General features: G+C 40.4%; 1 protein-coding gene across 5 annotated transcripts in view; it reads left to right on the top strand.

The window, feature by feature from the left end:
- LOC137996751 (androglobin-like) overlaps nt 1-21307 on the top strand; it is a 41946-nt gene that overhangs the window by 3216 nt on the left and 17423 nt on the right. For 3 of the 5 annotated variants that reach the window (XM_068842311.1, XM_068842312.1, XM_068842315.1), the window contains exons 2-19: nt 276-399; nt 939-989; nt 2046-2144; nt 2497-2577; nt 3140-3415; nt 3868-4007; nt 4958-5047; nt 5152-5363; nt 6030-6142; nt 7159-7427; nt 8325-8496; nt 9045-9372; nt 10900-11191; nt 13169-13232; nt 16742-17036; nt 18035-18309; nt 19856-20008; nt 21176-21307. The exon at nt 21176-21307 is cut by the window's right edge and continues 187 nt beyond it. In XM_068842311.1, the coding sequence (XP_068698412.1) occupies nt 276-399; nt 939-989; nt 2046-2144; nt 2497-2577; nt 3140-3415; nt 3868-4007; nt 4958-5047; nt 5152-5363; nt 6030-6142; nt 7159-7427; nt 8325-8496; nt 9045-9372; nt 10900-11191; nt 13169-13232; nt 16742-17036; nt 18035-18309; nt 19856-20008; nt 21176-21307 (3166 nt within the window). The remainder of the gene's footprint in view (nt 1-275; nt 400-938; nt 990-2045; nt 2145-2496; nt 2578-3139; nt 3416-3867; nt 4008-4957; nt 5048-5151; nt 5364-6029; nt 6143-7158; nt 7428-8324; nt 8497-9044; nt 9373-10899; nt 11192-13168; nt 13233-16741; nt 17037-18034; nt 18310-19855; nt 20009-21175) is intronic. The other 2 variants (XM_068842314.1, XM_068842313.1) reach the window with 1 other exon arrangement.

Here is a 21307-nt window from a genome sequence, read left to right as displayed (position 1 = left end):
GGGTTGATATCCACGTCATGGCATTGACATCAGCTTCAGATTGAATAATGCTGGCCTTTGATCGACTTCTGTTCTCTGCCAGTTCTCTAACTAAAGAATTGTTTCAGCCACTTTTTGCCATTAAGTCTTTTCGACATGTACAAGATGTTGATGACTTAATTTGCAAACATTACCAGACGGACAACCCATTATTACTGCTTAAATTTTGCTTCTACCTTTGGAAAATGATAGTTTATTATGATCTACATGTACTATATGCATGATGTTATTCACAGGCATTCAGTGGCACCAAGTGTTCAAGGGTCACAGAATGAAAAAGATGAAAAAGCCAAAAAAGCTAAACAACCAATTGTCATTTGGCCTGAATGGAATGAACAAGATATTGGACAGGAAAAATGGGTAGGATGTACCAGCTATCATAATTTACACGACTCGTGTATCTGTGCAGATACATCGATCCTTTTTATTGTGAAAGTAGAATTCAACAATATAATAATTATTTTGGAATTCCCATGGCTATTCAGATTGTATCACTATGTAAGAGACCGCAAAAAACTCTATGGCAATTAAAGGGGAAGACTGTCTGCTCTGCACTGATCTGCATGACAAACAACTTCTTTTGTGCGATAAAATCCAAAACCCTATCTTTCAAGTGTACCAAAAAAAAATTCACTGGGTCAGTTTAATAAGGTGTGGGAACTACATGTACTTGTAAGCCATTAAATGGCTTGATTGTAAAAACCTAGCTTTCCATGACACTACCAGCTGAACCTGTGGCCAGGATAATTAATAGGGAACATACCTTCATCTCCAGTTTTTTGGTAGCCAGAGATAAAAAAGTAGATGTAACCTAAATAAAGCCACAAATTCTTCCTGAAGAGGAAAAGTGTTTTGCACTGCATTATTTACATTGACATTTATGTATTTCATAATTCCAGGACATAGTTCACAAAGCAAAGGAAAAGGAGAAGGGCAAAAGTCCTAACCTAGTAAGCAACACTGTCTGACACATACATGTAGTTTGCATAATAATCCTTATTATTTAAAAAAAAAAATGAACTATGGATATCAGATTTCCAGCATTTTCATTGGTTCGCCGGACACAGGCTATCAGTTCATATACCTGCTGTTCCTTATATGGTCAAGGCACGCATCAGCAATAAAGCAAGCTGAAAACATTTTTGCAGCTCTGAGAAAAAATGGCAGACAGCTAGAGGCCGTTTTGGACTAGAATTAATTGACCGAGACAGAAATTCAATGCTTTAGTCGCAATTGATACGTGGAGGAGTTGTTGATCCTGGAGTTTTCAATAAAACAATATTATTCTACTTGGGCTTGCTGGATATAAAATCATTATAACCAACTCGGCGCACCTCGTTGGTTATCTATCACTTCACATCCAGTGCGCCCTTATAGAATAATAATTATGTTAAAGAATATTTAAATCAAGATAGTCGTAACTCACTTTTACTTCTTCTGGGTTTTTCTCTTGAGATTGAGACTTATAGATTTTACTCTCAGGCACAGGCTAATGGCAGACAGTATTACTCACTGATTCAGGGTCAACAAAAAAAAAGCTTAGAAACGAACAAAAAGGGCAATGGTTTAAGAATCAATAGGAAGCAGACCATGCAGTTGACTAATTATGTACAAATCAAGAGTTGCAGAGGAGTTGAATTGTGAATTACCGACTGAGAAACAACTCCATTCGGTGGTTAGAGCATTACTTGAATGCAGCACAAGTCTATTCTAACAGTACACCAATTTGCTTCTATTTTTTAATGTCTTAAAGTACTTGTACTTGCATAAAAGGTTGACCCATGATGAACTTTCCAAATGAAGAAATAACCATAATAAAAATTACCAATTTTTCTGTTCTGATAATTTCGTACAAAGAACTGGATGAATGTTGAATGTTATTTTCATGATAAGTGTTACTAAGTTTAATTTGTTAATCAGTAAATATTGTAGATAACTGCACAGTAAGTTTTGAAAGGTGATTATGGATTTGGTTTTAATCCAAGAGTTTCTTCCTGATCTTACAGCACCCGTATGAGGATCCTGAAGGCAGGATAGACTTACCAGCTTCAATTACCGGCCAAGTCGATCACTGGAAGAGACCTTGTGAATTTATTGTGGAAAAGGTAGACAAGTATAAATTAGACCAACTTGGTTGTCACAGCACTTAAAAGTATAAGTTAAATCTGTAATCAGATTCAATTTGTAATCATGTAATCTGGCATAAGTCGGGCAAAATACGCAGTTCTGTTGCTGCCAAGCCAACAGGAACTTTGTCAAAAGGTGACGATTTGTGTACATGTATGTTATTACCAGCTGAGGGTAATTCTATGCCAATTTTGCAAAAGTTCAATAAAGTTTCTTTTTATCTATATGTTCAATAGTTAAGGTTCTTTGGGAACCCAATTGTACATAACTTTAATAATTATGTTTCTGTTTAATCATTGATCTGTATGTGTATTGCTTTCCTCGTTTCAGGCACCAGTGGTAGTAGACACAAAAAGCTTGACTGATGGTCTAGATCTTCTATCTGCAAATGATCACTTGACACACAGTGAGGTACCAATATTGAGCTTTCCCATTTTTCAACTTTTGGACCTTAACTTGGAGGCCTTAATATTGAATTGTCTTCATAATATTATTTTGTCAACCAAATGTTTCCATGATGAATTTAACTGCCACCAAAATTTATGAATGTAGGACTCTTGGAATGGAAACATTTTTGATTGACATCCACCCGATTTTAGTTTTTGACAATGAAAAAGAGTGGTTGCAGGCTGGGGCGCGTGTGACTGATAACCTCTGACATTAGCTGCCTTCAGCTGTAAGCTGCAGTCCTAAATTATCCCTGTATGAGGGATTAAGTTTGCTTCAGGATTGGTAGTTTTGTGAATATTCATGTATAGCTCTAGAATGTAAGCAATCTGGGTGTCAGTTCACTAGCATATCGCGCCAGTAAAGTTGCATTTTCACTTTTCCCAAAAGCAGAATTACATGGCACTGCTTGATTAATGGGCAAGGTTTGGACCTGGGTTTTACCAGTTCTGCCAGCATTGAAAGAATCTCATGAATTCTCACTACAAGCCTAAAAACATTTTTGTCATCACTTCTTACTGGATAGTTACTTCGCTGGATCATTGGACAAGTGACCTGCCTGTGGAAACAGCACTTCAAGGTGGATCCTGTTGAGGTGAGAGGTACAAAAGACGCCAAGGAGAGTAACAAAGGCGACAAGGATAAAGATAAGGATAAAGACAAAGAGAAGGACAAGGATGCTCTGGCTGAAGACAACACCTGGAAGCCATGGGGTCACATTTGGCCAAAAGAAAAGACAAAATGCTCAGCACTGCCTGTTTACAACCCTGGAGGAAAATACTGTGTCAGGATATTCTGGATGGTAATGTGATAGATGTGTTTGCAGGGGTTAATCAACAACATCTGAAGTTGGTGGCTGGTTTGAAGCGACTGGATCAACAAGGGGCCTTTATGGCTCAGTTTCTCCAGTGGTGTTTGTGGGCATGCCATTTTTAAAACACTGGCAAAAGCCATTTTCAAAAGCAATATGATCATGTTTAGACAAGTTCGTGTTGTCCTGGCTTGTGCAAACAACTTTTAATTTCAGGTTAAAAGAAACTGCCTTTTTAATTTTTTTTAATTTAGGGAAAAAAGTAGCCAACTTTACTGAGTGAAGTATATAGCCAACTCTTTTCGTCAGCTGTTGGTACTTAAGCATTCCCAAAATTTATAATTTTACATGGTTTTACTTACAGCTTTTCAGATGCTGTTTACAGTATTCTTTTTTTCTTTGACATGTTTACTAATGGCTTTCAATTGTTGATTGTTGTTCAGGGTGCTTGGCGGAAAGTAACAGTTGATGACTGGATGCCATTTGATGAGGAAGGAAAACTTCTCTTACCTGCCACACCAAATGAAAATGAACTGTGGCCTATGCTGCTTTCTAAAGCTCTTATAAAAGTAGCTTCATTAGAGTAAGTCATGCAGTGTAGAATTTTGCAGAAGGCACTTTGTTATTCTAACTTATCCTAGGCTAGCTTCCATGCTCCTCAGGACGATACTGAAGATTCAACCTTAAGTTGATTTCAACCATTTCAAACTACAGTTCACAGTTCAAGAAATCAAAGAATACAAGATTGGTATCCCATGAGCATTTAACAAAGAAATTAAGAAATTGCTTTTTTGCCATCAAAAATGGGGGGTCGACTTATACACGGGATCATCTTATACACGAGTAAATATGGTACATGTACAACATGGCTAAGCTTGACTGTGCCAACTGATATTAAAGGGTTGTATTTACAGTCTCTAAAATATGGGTGATATATTTTCTTATGTAATGCCCATTACCTTTGTGTATCATTTGGAGCGTAAATGTACAACATGGCTAAGCTTGACTGTGCCAACTGATATTAAAGGGTTGTATTTACAGTCTCTAAAATATGGGTGATATATTGTCTTAAGTAATGCCCGTTACCTTTGTGTATCATTTGGAGCCTAAGGTTCCTTCCAATTATGTAACAGAAAACTAGCTTACCCATCATACACAGTCATGTAATAACTCAGAATATTGCAGTAGCATTTCAGAAGATCCCCTTGATAAATCTACGTCTCATTTTTCACGCATCTCTACATGCAGCAATTAACTACACAGAAGTGTAGGAGGATGTTGCACAAGGAAACTGAATCTGAGCAGAGGTATCAGAGGTTAAAAATGTTAATGATGATGATGGTGATGACGAGGATTCCTCATCATCACTAGCATCACCATCATAGACAACAACATTCACTAGGGCAATAATGATTATAACGACCAAGGGGTTGATGGTCATTGTAATCATTACGATAGTGATGTTGCCTTTCATCAAGCTGATCACATTTTCTGTTTATAACAAACATCTTGCTTCCTTCTTTACCTTGACAGTTATGCCGGTGGCTACAATGCAAGTGAGTTTGGTGACTTCACTGTTGTTCATGCGCTGACCGGGTGGTTGCCAGAGATAATCCCCCTAAGGTTAGAAATAGATAGTGTGTCATTCAAAAAGAATAGTTCAAAGATATTTAAACATGCAGTTTTGATCATAACTTTTAATCTTGATCTTATGTCTTTGATTAAAGGTGTGGTCATATCAGTGAAATATGGAAGCTTCTTCTGCAAGTTTTGCCACGGTGGAAGCTGGAAAACACTCCTCCTCCAGAAGAAAAGAAACAGCCCAGTACAGAGGGCAAGAAGAAAGATGAGAAGGACAAAGATCGCAAATCTATGAAGTCCGACAAAATGCTTGGATTGGACAAAGGGAAAGATAAGGATAAGGACAAAGGAGGTACATGTAAGAGCAGCTGCATAATTTCTTAATTTGAGTACTATTTGGTAATATTGGAATGGGGGCAATATCACAGGCATTTTCAGAAGTTTCAAAAAGTTGCAGAAATTGCCCAAGTCATGCAGATAATTATTGATCCTTAATTTCACTTGGCCACATGTGATTACTGGACATAATTAAGGGCAAATTTTCTTTTATTAAGAAGGTCAAAGATGCACACCATTGCCCAATTTTGTAGGAAGCTAATTCAGGGTTGAATGGATGTCAATGAACTGTAAAATGCACTGATTGACTGAATGAAATTTTATTTACAACAACACCAAAGTAAGAAAACCAGCCTTGCTAAAAAATACAATTACACTGACTACGTGAAAACAATCAAAGTAATTTTGCCCAGCCAATCGGCATTTAGTAATTTTGTCCGCTGCATGTATGTTATTAAGCATGACAAGTAAATTTCACATCACATTACAGTCAATGACTAAAAAACTAGTCAATATTTACATTGTATCCAGCTTGTGAAGTATAAGCTGACAGATAACAGAAATAATTACATAATTGATGACTGGAATAAAGCAGCGACTTTGTTAGAACAAAAAATAATTTGTTTACTTTGAGCAAGGGTTCACATAATGCATTACTTCAATCTTTTTCTCTGTTATTTTCTCGTAGCCACCCCAGCAGCAAATTCTGTAGAAGTACCAAAGGAGCCAGAGTTTGTCATCTTTGCTAGCTACTTGCATCCACCCAATACACCCATGAGGCATTCTGTACTTAAAGAAATGGTGAGTAGAGTAAATAATTTTACTTTACTCCTCAACCCATTCCGCTCAAAGGGTGGCATTTATAAAATTTACTCTGTCTAATGCCAGACTATTCAACGATGCCCAGTTCAGGAATCTAGAAGGGTTACCAACATCTTCATCCACTCCAAAACTGTCCCCTTTAACCAATTAACTCCCTCCAAAGACAGATTTTACTCTGGCTAATGCCAGATGATTTTACTTGTTTTCAGGGGACATTTTAGGGATGTAGGGGTTGAGAATCATCTCTTTTCGTCAATTGCGTAAAAGCATTCTTATAACATTCAATACGGCCAGGGGTAATAATTAACAGTCATGTCATTCACCACTGCCACCCAGACAGTATTGTGGTTGACAAAAAAGCAGAAACCATTTCAATAGTTAGTAGTCATCACTTTTCCTGGGGACGCCAATGTTTGAGGGAAATATTATAATAGAGAAAAAGTTGGTCGATACAAAACCTTGGTATGGAGCATCTGTGGAAAACAATAGCCTTGATTTTCCTCACCATTGCTGGGACACTGGGTTGCGTGAAAGAAAATCTCCCAAATGCCATACTGCATTTATAATTCTGCAGAATCTCAACTTCAAGCGCCAACAGCCAAACTGCGTTTTGGCTTCCATAATTGAACTTCTTGACCCAAAACCATGGATGCTGAAATCAATTGATGCGTGACATAAGCTACCAATGAGAATCTTTGGTTCCCACGGTACATTCGAACTCGACGTCAATGGAAAGCGATGGAATCTGTATGAATCTCTTTACTGAAGAACCTCTAAAAAGATAGATCATAATGGTATTTGAACTGTGAAATAAACAACTTGATTCACTTGATCTTCCCGGCTATGTTCGGAAATTGAATTCTCCAGGTGCCCAACTCGTATTTATCTGGTGCACAAAGCCTAGACCACCCTGAATTACTATTTGGATTATGATCATAATAACTCTTCCATTTTTTAGAAAATCAATTGGATGTCTCGTTTTGACCCTGTTGTAGGCAGATGCATCAGAGAAACTTCGCCAGGCTGGATTGTCTCACAACCACCCCCACCCCATCATGTTGACAACAATTAGAGACTGCCCCTTGGTACCCCCTCCTCCTCCTGTGCAGATCCCCCGCTGGAAGCTCATACGGCAAAAGAAAAAGAAGCAACCTGTAGAGCCTGTGCTGACTCCTGCAGAGCCCCCAAAGGATCCCCAGTTTCTGGAAGTCATGTCGCCATTCCTTAACCATAAAGTCAGTCCGATTCCTGTCAGCAGAGCAAGGTATGGCCAAATTGATTACACCACTCATTAGTCAACTAAAATCACAAATCACATAGTTTGTTCTTACTTAAGGTGTCATGGTTCTTAGGGTTGATGAACCAATGATTGGTTATACAGGAAAATTTTGTTCAAACAAAAGGAAGATTAGCTTAGGTCTTCAACCCATTGACTCCTGACCCCCCCCCCCCCCCTAACTCTAACCCCAAACTCCCACCTCCTTCCTTTTTCTAACAAATCCTGCCATTTTATAGGCTTGGAAAGTTGCGAAAATCCAAGCATCTTTTGTTCACGACCGAGTCAGAAGGGGAGTGGGTCCATTCCTGTTTTGATGTCACAATCTACTTTGCATGCATTTTTACAAAGAGTTAATGCAATGTAAATCAGTTTGTGGGGTCAAAACAGGAAAAAATGGCCGCAATGCGTTTCGAACCGGTGCAAAGATTCATTTTAGCGGAAAAAACCCTTTGGGGTTATGGGCACTTTATGAAGTCTCACTCCCAGGGGGTCAATGGGTTATTGAGACTTCAGAAAAATTCAAGCCACGATTCCCAGATTGACAAGCAGTGTCTCTACAGGTTGTGTCAATCAGTATCATTATCAGATAACAGAATTTATGATCATAGTGGCACCTACTCTTTAAGTCAGCAATAGCGATGAACAAACTAGTGATGTCATAGGTTCAAATGAGTTAAAACAGTTGAAAGAAAGACAGTGGAAGTGGTGTTAAATTCCCAATAAAGCTGGTATCAAAATTCAGAGGCTGTAATTTCCCATGTGTCTGTTGGCATTGAAAAGCAGAATGGAAAGGTTTTGCTCAAGAAGAAAAATCTCAAAGCTTCCAATAGTTTTGCACGCAAAACGGCAGGAAACACGGTTGAAGATGTTTGCAATCTGTAGGACGCCTGTAAGATGGCTTAAATTTCGTCCCGAGAAACCGATGGGTGGAATACAGGAGGAAGGAGATAGCGGAGAAAAGAAGGATGGTGGACAGGATCAGGAAGAAGGTCTCATGACTGCATCTGGCGAGAAAAAAGATGGAGTGAATGAAGATCCAGCAGCTGGAAAAGAGGTATCCAATTGAAATCAGGCTTAGTTTAAACTAAACCTTTAAACTTTGAATGTGTTTTCTTGTTAACATAAATCTCCCCACGTAAAAAGAGACACAATCATGCATGGGTCAGTTATCCTCTCACTTAGCTGGAGAATTGAAGCAATTGTCGCTTTATAGACGCCTGAAAAATTCAGCCGGCTTCCACGGGATTAGAACTAATGACCTCTGCGATGCCGGTGCAATGCTCTACCAGCTGAGCTTGAAGTCACTCAATCGGGAACAGGTCAACTTTCCAGTTAAGTGCTAGGATCACTTCTATCTTTCCTCTACAACCCTAGTCTTCTTCGCAGCCGTTATTAGGGTCGTCACGCAACGTTCCTCCCCATTAACGGCGTCAGTAGGGAGGAGCGTTGCGTGACGACCCTAACAACGGCTGCGAAGGAGACTACCATAACCTGCACCTGAAATATACATTTCTATCATATAATCTATTTGCTAACCAAACTACAGGTATCTCGATTTTGAATTTATTTATTTCGTTTTCAAACACGATGAAAAAACCCAAGACCCAGTCTCCAAGACAAGAGGGCGAAGAGACCAAGTCTGAGAATGACAAAGAAAAAGAAACTTTAAAAGAAGGCAAAGACAGCCGAGAAAGCCTTCGAGAGCGATCTATCACTAAAGATTCATCAAAGACAAAAGACAGAGAGAAGTCGGCAAAGGGAGAAAGGGGAGAAAAAGAGAAGCCATCCAAAACTGGTGATAAGGTCGACAAGAGTAGAGTAGGAAGCAAGCTGAGCGTCGTGGATAAGCCAAATAAGTCGGGCGTGGCTTCACCCAAGGGTCGGAGAATGTCCAGGATGGAAAGGCCAGGTGCTGACATGGCGCTAAAAAGTAAGATGCGAAACAGATTGTTGCTATCGTCATGTTCATTTAGTGTGGTTAACATTTACTATCTTAGCCTGCGTAGCTGGTGGAATATTTTATTGCAAAGTTATTTAAACATGCGGGAGTAAATTGATAGTTGCTTCGTTGAGTGGAAAGATTTCAAAACTGCCAGTCGCGGGCCACTCGCGGTCAAAACCATCGTACTTTCGAGGCCAGGCTACCACTATCTCCTTTAATGCATTTGCAAGTGAGAGGCTCTTGGACTTACAGAACTATTTTGCCTCCACTACTCAACCGGACACTCAAGCTAGATGATATATGAGCGCGTTGGCCAGCCAAGCCTCGGTGCTATTTATTTAACATTGGAATGGGCACAAAAAAAACATTTCTGTATCAACGCTATTATAAAAGGAAGAGCTATGCACCAGAGCCGGTCACGAAAACCCCTAAAAACCAGCAGGTGGAAAAAACCAGGGAACGTGTAGCCCCGACAGGCAGTGGTGCGACCCTCGGGTTTCTAGGGTATTCTTACAAAAAACACTATTACTTTTCAAATGTAAAAGAACGCTATCATAGACCTTATTCATAAATGGCGGTCACATTTATAATTCTTTTGTCCACGTGCAAATTACCCTACCAAGCCTCATTTTAGAGCAAGAATTCTTTTCAATTCACTGTATGGTATCGAGGCTTGGTAGGCTAATTTGCACTTCGACAAAAGAATTATAAATTGGCAGCAATTTATGAATACGGTCTATTTACAGCCTAACGAAGGCATAAAACGATAAACGAAACTGGACTTGTGCATGTGGCGATGGCTGACCGTAGAATGACTAAGCCTACTAAAGCCCGCAAAGTACAATCCTAAATCCCACAAACCACTGCGCACCTAACACGGCTTACCAGGCCTCTGATATGTGCTGGCAAAATAGCAATTTATTTTTATTACATTTTATTATCACAAATCAAATTATTCGCTGGTATGTTTGTTCGTCCACTACAGATTATGTGCCTACACTTTAAAAGATTTGCCGGATTATTTTTTGTAAATCTAAAAGGGTGCAAGGATCCTGGATATGTGTACAACTTTGAAAGAAAAAAACTCCCTTGTGTATTGTCAATTAATTAATCTACGGAAATTCAAGAAACAAATAAAAGCAACTTTGGTCAATTTACTAAGGATTCTAAATTTTGTAAAGTATATACTAACAACCCTGGGCAAAACGTGCTTAGTGACTTTTAGGTGCTGTTTTATCTCTTTGCAAAGATGCGGGCAGTTTTTGAGCAAGAAAAGGTGCTTAACGTCCTTTGCCTTATCAAAGAAATAATTAATCAAAAATTTTAGACAACAGGAAATACGCTAAATTAATTTTAGCCTTAATCCTTTTAATCTTCTGCAAAATTAACAAAAAGGGCGCAAACGTTTCTTGGGAGAATTGCGCTAGTATTTTTTTGTTTTATTATTGGTGATGCTTGGGTCTGATAACCTGAGACACAGGGTGCCCACTAAACATATCATGTTGTGCTTCACAGCTCCTCCTGAATTAAGACGGGTGTCCAGGGTGGAGAAAACTGGAAAAACTGATTTAGAAAGGGACTCGTCACACAAAGTTGAGACCATTCTTGAAGATGAAATTCCATCACTCGATGTGCCAGGTAGCTCTTTTGCTGAGGGTGACAAGACGCCAGGTGATGCCACAGAGAGAGAGATCAATGACGAAAAAACGGAAGGTGACAAGACGGATGAAGCTGATAAGGAAAAAGAGGAGTCAAACAAGGAAAAGAAAATTTGGATGGATTATGATGATTTCTGCAAGTGCTTTAGGTAAGAGGGCAACAGGGCGTCGTTATCAAAGTTAATTGTGGGGACTGGTAATGCCAAAAACCCGGAAACTTCAAAAGCGAGAACATTGTTCTCAGTCGCAGTTATTAATTGGAAGTAGGGAGCTTAAGCAACGACAACGGCGACGGCAACGAGAACGTCATCTCAAAATATAAATTCGTGTTATTTTAATCGCTTCGTGACTATTTCAACCGTTTGGATATGACAAGGGTGTGGTAGTTCCCAAACCAGTATGGTGCAGTTCCAAAATCACCTACCACCCAAGCACTTATTCACATTGTTCATCATTGGTCCAAGGAAACAGATGGAAATGGCGCAACCGTTAGAGTGACTCTCTTTGATTACCAAAAAGCTTTTGATCTTATTGACCATAAGATCCTTGTAAATATGTTATGTAAGCTTAGTGTACCAACAAGAATAATTAATTGGATAATCGACTTTCTCTCTGATCGTTTCCAGAGAATCAAACTCTCTGAGGGATGTTACTCTGAGTGGGGCTCAGTTCCATCCGGTGTCCCTCAGGGGCGAAATTAGGACCGTGGTTGTTTCTTGTTCTCATCAATGATCTAGCAATTGACAACGGTATAACCCATATATGGAAATATGTTGATGATATGACGCCCAACAAATTGCAGTTAATGTAGCAAAGTGGTCCTCAGATAATAGAGTCAAACTGAACAGTGATAAGTGTAAAGAACTTAGGATTTCGTTCGCAAAGGAGGAATCACATTTTGCACCTATTGTTATTCTCTATTTTCGAATTCCCCATAATACACTTTGTTTGCCCCCCAAATTTTGCATAAACTATTGTTTTCAAATGCTCTTGGAGACACTGCACATTCCCATATTCAGTGAGACTGCACTGAGACACTCCATATTCTTTACACTAAAGCCATCTACGCAAGTATTGTTCTTGGACATTTGGTTTGCACTTTACATGCATTTTTCTAGTGTCGTTCTTGATTTTCTCGAAGGCGTCGTTTTTCTAAAAAGCGTCAGGTCCCTTTTACTACCAACCGGTAAGCCCAGTTGGAAGAATGCTGAACTTCTGGACCCAGTTGTTCAAAAGGTGGATAACTCTATCCACCGGATAAATTACTATCCATTGGTTAGCGCAATTGGTTTTGCTATTGTTTATCCCCTGGATAGCGATTTATCCGGTAGATAGCGCTATCCATCGTTTGAAAAACTAGGGCCTGCAGCACAAAATAACTGGGCCCATGTTGTGAGGTGAGACCCCGGCCAGATTACAAAAACAAGAGTCTTAAAATAGCCCGTTTTAATCGTCGCATTTCACATCTGCCGAATCTGTAATGCAAATGAGAAAAGTATATTGTTTTCGCTCATTTGCATTAGATTCAGCACATGTGAAAGGCGACGTTTAAAACGGGCCTCAGTGGTAAAATAGCGCTTGCTGCTTCCTTAATGACTGTCTCAGTTTAGTTGAATGTTTCAGAGCTGGTTAGTAAGCTGTTTGTTGTAGCTTTTAGTGACAGAATCCAGAGAAAAGTACGTACATACCAAAAGCACTTGAGCGAGCCGCACTGAGGAATCCGGGGGGGGGGGGGGGGGGGTGGAAAATAAGGGGATGCTCGTCGGAAATTTTGAATTTAACCCCTAAAGGAGACCATCTGGGCGTGGCTCAAGCTTTTTGTGACCCCTAAAGGAGACCAATCTGGGCGTGGCTCAAAGCAAATATTGACCTTGGCCAGGAGCCCCTGGGCTCCTGCCTTGGCGGCTTAAAATATTGGCGCTTTGCCCGGAACATCCTAAGCGAGACCAAAGTCCAAAATTTACACCCCTAAGCGAGACGACGAGCATCGCCGTCTGTTTCATACGGGAGGCCCCCCCCCCCCCCCCTTCCTGGGTGAGGAATTACCCGAGAGCTTACATGAAAAGGTGAAATGACAGATCGGATTTCTCGCCAATGACCATCTCTGTTCTTCTTTTCTGTTTCAGGCATTTGTATATATTTCACAAACCAAACACTTACAGTTATTCCAAAGGAAACTCAGAGTTGAAGGTAACAAATAGCCCGTCATTATCAATCAACATTTGCAAGTCATTCTAGTTTAGATTCTTTCCTCTCCTGGAAGGTGGTTTTTCCTTTCCTCCATTTGTTTCTCTGTGAACTTCAAGTTTTGAATGACGATTGTACAATGCATGGATTTGCTGTGTTTTCTAGTTGTTTAAAGACTGAGATAAAAACGAAAACTACTTGTATATAGGGGCCACTATAACTGTTTAAGTTGAAAGGCGCTCAACAAGAACTAAAAAGGCCACAAGGTAGTGACGTTTGCCGGGTAACTTTCAAAGGTAGAAATTTCTGTTGTTATTGTTGTTTTTTATTACATTTTTTCAACCTGCCGAAAACAAGTTAATTACAAAATCAAAGAAACTATCGCAAACGCGAAACGTTTCAATGCGAATATCACTTTTAAAAATTACAGCTACACTGAAACATGGTCAAAAACATCAATCACGCATTACCTACATGTATAAACTAAACGGTATTACCGTATTTCCTTTCTGAATTTAGCTTGGTGCAGTGAGAAAACTGCACGTTTCCTGGAGTCCGTCTTTAGCAACTGCACTTTGCACGGCAATGTGAACATCATTCTCAACGAATCACGGTTGATTCGCGCGAAAGCCTGTTCGCTTGACGGAGATTCGCCCTAAGCGAAAGACGATTCGCCCGAGGATACCAATCAATGATACTAACAACCTTAGGCCAAGGAACGTGAATGTCGCTTATTAATTTTTCGCTCACGAAAGATTCCTTATTCATTTTGTTCAGGTTTGATTTTACCCGTTGAACAAAGAAAAGCCTGTTTGCATGCTAGGTACAGTTAAATTCTCCTTTATTTATTGGTTTCACGTTATGATTATTCAGTGTTGTGCACCAATTTAAGGCGATTAAATATCATCGGACGAATAGGGTTTGGGGCGAAACATCCGGATACCTTCTCAACAATCCACTCTTACGCTTCTTGAGTGCTTTCCAAACTTCCCGCGTGCATCCCTAATTCGATATACGCACGCTAAGCATGAACCAATTCTTAAATATACTAATACTATATGCAGTGAATTACTGTCCTTACTATAGAGACATTTAAAGACTTGATCTTACTTTCAACTTCTCGAAGTGTGCATGGTGGAGGACCAGACGTCATCGGTTGTAGAGCCCGGCAGGTTAACTTTCTTTGGTGATTTTCTAGCTACATTCTCATGGTCTTGTGTATCTCCTCTTTCTCTCAAGTGCTGTCCTTCTATTATATCATCTCTTACTTCAGAGGAAATAACTTACACGAGTCTTGAAGAGGTATAATTCTGTTAATCTTCCTTTCCTCGTCATCTAATCTAATTTGTATTGCTTCTAGTCTTTCTGTCATTTGCAAGCACTCAACTTTTATTATTTTCTTAGATTCCTTCATTTTATTTATTTTCCTCTTTCCACACCTATTCTCTGGAGCAAGCTCAAAATGGTTGAAGAACGCGTCAGTTTGGCAGTCAATATTAAACTGGATAAATTGATAGAGGATATTACATAATGGCCGCGCGGAAAGACGAAATTTCTCATCGAGTGTTGAAAGATATCGCGCATAACAGTTAAAAAATATTCTTCTTGTGATAATTTCAAGTGTGCCGCTGAAACAATCGCCTTCAACAACGGCTCAACTGGCATTTCATTGGTATTTATATAATAAGACATTAAATAGGCGAAATGCGTAAAATATTCATTAGTACTAACCATCATTAAACTTCATCAGGGTTGGGTGTTCATTGCACTCAGTGTTCAGCATGGTACTTGCGTGGCATCTGATAGGAAGATGTCGTCTATAATGGGACGTAGAATTAAAAGACGGAACAGTGAAATGTCGTTAGTATCTGTGAATTCACCGTGTTAATCACCGTCACTTTTCTCCTCACTGGATTTTTGCTAGTGGTGAGCGAGCAAACGAGCGAGCACACAAGGGTGATGAGTGACAAATCTATGATCATCTGCTTTTATCCAGTGCGCTTTAAAGAACACCGGCGGGTGGCTTATCAAATTTTTCGCAATTGAAACACTGCAGAACTTCACAAGTTCAGAGAAGAGGAATGTGTCGGAAGTTATCCCTTCGAAAAAGTTCCAGTGGGAACGAACTTTTCATTTGTGTTTCCGGAGCGGGTTTTCCGTTATAAAAAAAAAAACCGCTTTGAATTTCTTGTCATGTATTCTCGCTGCTCACCACTTGTAAATCACTTTCTCCCTCCTCAATTAAAGCCACTTGTTTTGGGAGCAAGCCAAATTTCTGGTCAGTTGTTGGGCCCAACAAATTGACCTGCTCCCGACTGAATCAGCCGACTGAATGGCTTCATAGCTCAATTGGTAGAGCATTGCACCGGCATCGCACAGGTCGTGGGTTGCGGCGAAATCCCGATGAAGCCGCCTGAATTTTTCAATTGCCAAAAAGAGACCATTGCTTACGTTGTCCTGATAAGTACGAGGATCACTTCTCCCAAACTTAAAAAGAGAAACTTGTATACTGCACGTTGTCAAAGAGTTAATTAATTAATTAATTAATTAATGTGGAAATTAAAGAAATCAATTCTCGGTTTTCACATGACGTCACGACCGCCATGTTGGTGCCCCTAAACAAAGAAAAGGCGGCCATGTTGGTGCCCCGAACAAATCCTCCGGGAATTTAACTCTATTATTATGCAAACGCTTCCTTTTGTTTTCGTTGAAAAACATGGCTGTTGATCACGTGAGTGAAAACCAGCAATATAAAGTCGCGGGTCGTATTACAGTAAGGACACTTGAACCGTGAACACTTGACATTTTTTGTACATTTCTGTTTTTTCGACGACTAAGAAATAAAGGCTCTTCTTATGATGTACATTGTTACATGTCTAGCATTTTGTAAGTGTAAAAACATTAAATACTCTTGTCAAAAGGACGAGTCCACATTCTATAGTCACTAAAAAAATGTACAATCAAATATCAAGTGTTCATGGTTCGCGTGTCCTCACTGTAATTAACATAATGCAAACCACATTAATTCAGTTCTCCCTTAGCAACTCAATAAGTGATTCAGTGAGACAATTTCTTTGCAATTGTGAGAATCCCCATCAGATTTCAGATCTTTCAACTTTAACATAGTTTTAGAGCTCGCGCTCAGCTGTTACTCAGGTGAACGCAAACAGTGTGCAGCACCAATCACTGCCTTGGTTTTTGTTGAATAGCTGTCTGATCTTAGATAGAAGCAAATACTAATTTCTCGACTGCGTATATTTTGAATTTCTTCGTGTACTCACTGTCATAAAGATCTCGAAATTATCGCGAGCGGCCAGAGGCAAGGAAAAACAAATTGTGACGTTCTCGGCTGGGGAGTTATCCGCTCTCAGCGCTGGCACCATGTGTTTGCTTTGCGTCTTGATTGGCGCATTAGGTCATGAATGTCGGTTGTGATTGGTTTAGGGTTATTGACACTCAATTCCAAACTGCACTGTTTTCAAAACTGATTGGTCCCGCCTCTTATGCTTCAGAATGTCGCCATGACCAGCCATCTTGGTAAGAAGTCCGGCCTCATTCCAGCAGCATCTGTTACGGCAGCCACGCCTGGCCCTGGTAAGGGCACTGGATACACGCCCTCCCCTTACTCTGGGGGCCACATTGCACAAAATCCAAATCATGAGCCTCCTCCGCCGTTCTTGTTCGTGGACAGCCTGAAGCCAATCGAGATTGTGGTCAGCTTCACCGCGCTGTCCAAGTGGCTGGATCCTCCGCAACCGATCATCAAGGAAAGGGATAAAGAAAAGGAGTCTAACAGCGTCTTTACAGGTGTGACGGATGATCAATACTTACTAGATACACGGAGTGTTTTACTGGAACATACATCTCTCCTTCAATTTTGTATGAAACTACTTCCGGGATCTTTTCCACCCAAAATTATTGTTGCGAATGCTCAGTCTTTGGAGTTTAAATGAGCGGAAATTAAACCCATCAGGGAAGAGCAAGCGAAGAACACGATGTTAAGGACGGTGCTTACTATTGTTATTGCGCATACGTTCTGCGCATCTCTAGATACTTGGGTTTCCTATCGGTGATACATACTAATACAGTGATATTTTGGCGCGGTTTAAAACTATCCGGAGAAAGTAGATGGTAGCAAGTACTCTTGGTATCCAAAAAGAAAAGTGGGAGTAACCATGCATTTTTTAAGGGATAATCTGCTTCAATTTGAGAAAGGACGCCATACATTGCTTTGTATTTTAAAGCTTTTTACAAATATTATTCATCAATTGTCTTTGAAAAATGCGTGGTTACCCCCAATTTTCTTTTTGGATTTCAATAATACTTGTTAAGATCTACATTTCCTACATAATCATAAACCTGAGCACAAATACCTTTGAATTGGTAGGCACCGTCCTTAACATAAACTATCGTTTCTGTCACTCAAACTCTTGATCATGCATGGCAGCACCATGCCATTTTTACAGACTTCTTCCTTAAAGTAGGATCCATTTAATAATCTGTGTCTATGTTAATTTGACTTACTGGCCTCATTCCAGAACACAACATCTTCTGGATATTGCACATTCTGACGAGGCCAGTAAGGCTTCAGTATCAGCCCTGATTGCTCGAGCGCCATTGCAAAAAAAAGTCAACTGAAACTTCTCGTTTTCAGTTGAATGAAATAAAATACAGCGAACTCTTGGTAAAGTTAAACGGTCTGCAGTCTTCGTTTGTCGATTGCTCAAGTTAGGGCATCCGCGGCACTTTAATATCTGATTGACGTGCTAATGCATTCATTCGTTCTCACACCTTTTTTCCGTTAGAGCCTAAAGACGTTATTGCTGCCGATGATAAACCCGTCCCACCCACCCCAGGGAGGCTTGTTGCTGAGCCTTACTCCTGGAAGAGTCTGGTGACTGGTCAGCCAATCCTGAGAATTTGCACAACCGGGACTAAGGCCTCTGTGCTTAATTTGCCGCCAGGGCGCCATGTATTGAGGTTTCTCCTTCAGGCACCTCACGGGTATCATGTAGAGATGGCCTCGCAGACGCCTTTCGTCTATGGAGATGAGGACGCTGTGATGGCTTGCTTAACAAAGGTATTTCTTTTTTAATTACAACAAACATAGCGACTTGCGTTTTGCTTTGTTATTCTTTGTAAACATTTCGTGTCACTTTCTAAGCCAGTCAAAAGCCACTGGGAAAGCTGGGTGTGACTTGATCACTCTAGTGTCCCCGCGCTTTGTGGCGGCTGTGGGCATAAACTTTTGAAATGAGATGATTTGAATCCTGATTGGTTCATTGCAATGCTGTTGCTGTTCTCATCAGCTGCAAATCAGACTTTTGGAATCTCATTTTGTGACATTCCTTTGCTTCGTGTATGACGTACTTTCATTTAATCATCAGGATAACTTCGAGCAATTTGAACCCGATTATAGAGTCTCTCTCAGTATGAGTAAATTGTCGGTACTAAAATAATGAAAATAGTTCGATTATTGTATAGTATTAGGTAAAAATGGAAAAGAAGTTTACGTGACAATCTTCAATTGTAAAGATTTTTTTTTGCCTCAAACATCCACCGCAGTTGGCTGATGATTTGCCCATGTCGGAAATGCAAATTTTAATGCCGATGTGCACAATTGCGTAGCTAGGGACAAACTGCGAGCGGTGAATCCAGTGGCGCAGGCTAGGCATTTTAAAGTAAGCCAACGTGAGACCAGGAAGTGGGGCTGAGTCGTGGAATGACCACTTTGCCCTGACCTGACATGTACTAAATTAGCAAGAATCGAAAAAGAAAGCTTTATATCCAGAAACAAGTTGGGTTTACGGCCAGTTACGGTAAACGTGCTTGGCATCCGCGGTGATGGTCGTCTCGGTAGCGACCTTCAGATTGGAGTACGTGGACGACTACGAGTGCGAATTCTCAGTTCTGCCGCAGCACGCTCGTTTCGATAATTTTCGTTCTTTAAACGTAATGCGCATGCTCTGAAGGTCGCTGGTGTTTTAAGCACGACGTCGAGAGCTGCGGTGTTTTTAATAATTTTGCCGGCGATTATTTCAAGTTCCTTTAAATGGAAGCGTATATCAACGTGCCAAGACTGAAATTATCACGGAAGTTATGGATGTTTTCGTCAAACATTTAAGTCTTTCTCTTTCTGACTCCTTTGATCCAAACTGAGCCCAAGTTACAGAGAAAGAGAAAATTCATACTCGTTCATGAATGGCTAACGTCAACGAAAACGGAATCTCGCTTGCTTAATCCTCTTTAACAGTAAAAGATACTTAGCAATACAAATGTGCTGGTGTCATGACTAGTGAAAACGGTTCACTTCCGGTTTCCGTCTGTGGCTGAAAACCCTCTCGCGCCTAAACTCCCTATCTATTTTCAGATTAGTTACGCCGGTCTCTATTTGGCGCGCGCGCTTGTTCTCTGCGTGACGAGGCAGGGCATTGTGACGCGAGCTGGGACCGTTGCATAATGTTCATTCCAACTTGATTTTCGCAAAGTTACCCAAGCGTAACGCCTCATAAAATTCTATTTCAACTGTCAACGCACCTTTCAATGAACTTCAAATTTCGATTGTTCTTGTTTCCGCCTGGCCAATCCGTTCTGGCATAAATGTCTTTCCTTATTTGTTTTTGCAGGAAAGCTGTCGTTTTCTGGACCATGCCATGGGAGTCATTCAGTCAGTGGGAAATCTCGTTGCCTCGTTTTCTGATCCTCCGGCCAACAGGAAATTTGATCTCGATTTGGGACTAAAGGATCAACCGAAGGATATCCAAGAAAGGCACTATCAGGTAATAATCACTGGTCCTTATCACCAGACTTAAGGTTCTCTGAATGTTCTTTTTAATTTTCAGCGCCCCTTATACCGTATTGCGTGCCTCATTGGTATACATCTTTTTATTTGGCATACATCTTTTGAATGCGAACAAAAGAAAAACATTCGAATTGATTACAGTAACGCGATAGTATACTTACCGATATTAAGAATTGCGTCTCGCGGCGAAAGACCAAATAAACTGGAACAAAATCTTTTGCTCAAACACTACTGGCTGCGTTCATTAAGGAGTAGTAAGTCAAGAAGCAAAACGCGCGTTGGATTCATAGAAAGCAACAAGGAATTTGAAATGGACGGAGTAGAAACTATCGGTAGCCTCGCAGCTCCTACAAGGTCTCACCTGATTGGAGACCACCCTTGAGGTTTAACAAAAGAACAAATAACAGAAACAATGGCCCTTTTGTTTTAGGCCTAGGGTCCATTGTTTCTGTTATTTGTTCTTTTGTTAAACCTCAAGGGTGGTCTCCAATCAGGTGAGACCTTGTAAGAGCTGCGAGGTGACCCAAAAACAGAAATAAGGAAAAGAAACTTTCACCAAAAAGTTGAAAACATGAAAACAAAAGTTTACGCTTATCCTGGATTAAGTTAATCGGCTTTCGAACAACCGGGCCCAGGTTGACTTTCTGTGAGGGTTTTTGCTTCCTTGAAATGACTGGGTTAATAGGACAATCACATGACTTTCCGAGGGCATGCAGTTTATTTGTGGCCCGAGTAGCATCATTTTCGGCCTAGCGCAGTGAGGGTGCAAATGATGCTACGAAATGAATGAAAATGTTTAACAGAGATGTAGCATAAAACTATGGTATGGAAAGTTGTTGCTACAGTACGATCAGCTAAACAAGAGCAAAAATTGAGGGGAGACAAGAGCCAAAAAAAAATCATCCACAAAAATTCGCGCCGACTGTGGCATTGAAATGGTTTCCTTAGGATCTCATTGGCCGAGCAAAGCTGTTCGACACCTCTGCAGCCAATCAGAATCATGGCGGCAAAAATGCATTTTCAGGCCCTGGCATTTCCCGTTTGGGCCGCAAAAAGGCGCGTTTAACCAAGGGCAGTTTGTCATTTGGCCGCGCGTATTGATAATAATGAACTCAAGGTTTACCGCGACACATTTCCGTTTCAGGTTTTTACCAAATGCCTCCTCAGAACAGTCAGATATCATCTCGCCGATTCCTATGACTTAGCAATGCACTTTGCTTGGAAAGCCTTCCAGTTCCAAGCCTCTCTCTGCTTTTATCAGAGGGTAGGTCGCAGG

The sequence above is a fragment of the Montipora foliosa genome, chromosome 3 (genome assembly GCF_036669935.1).
Source record: "Montipora foliosa isolate CH-2021 chromosome 3, ASM3666993v2, whole genome shotgun sequence".
Taxonomy (NCBI): domain Eukaryota; kingdom Metazoa; phylum Cnidaria; class Anthozoa; order Scleractinia; family Acroporidae; genus Montipora; species Montipora foliosa.
Note: the sequence above shows the minus strand (reverse complement) of the source record. Positions and strands in the feature narration are given on the sequence as shown.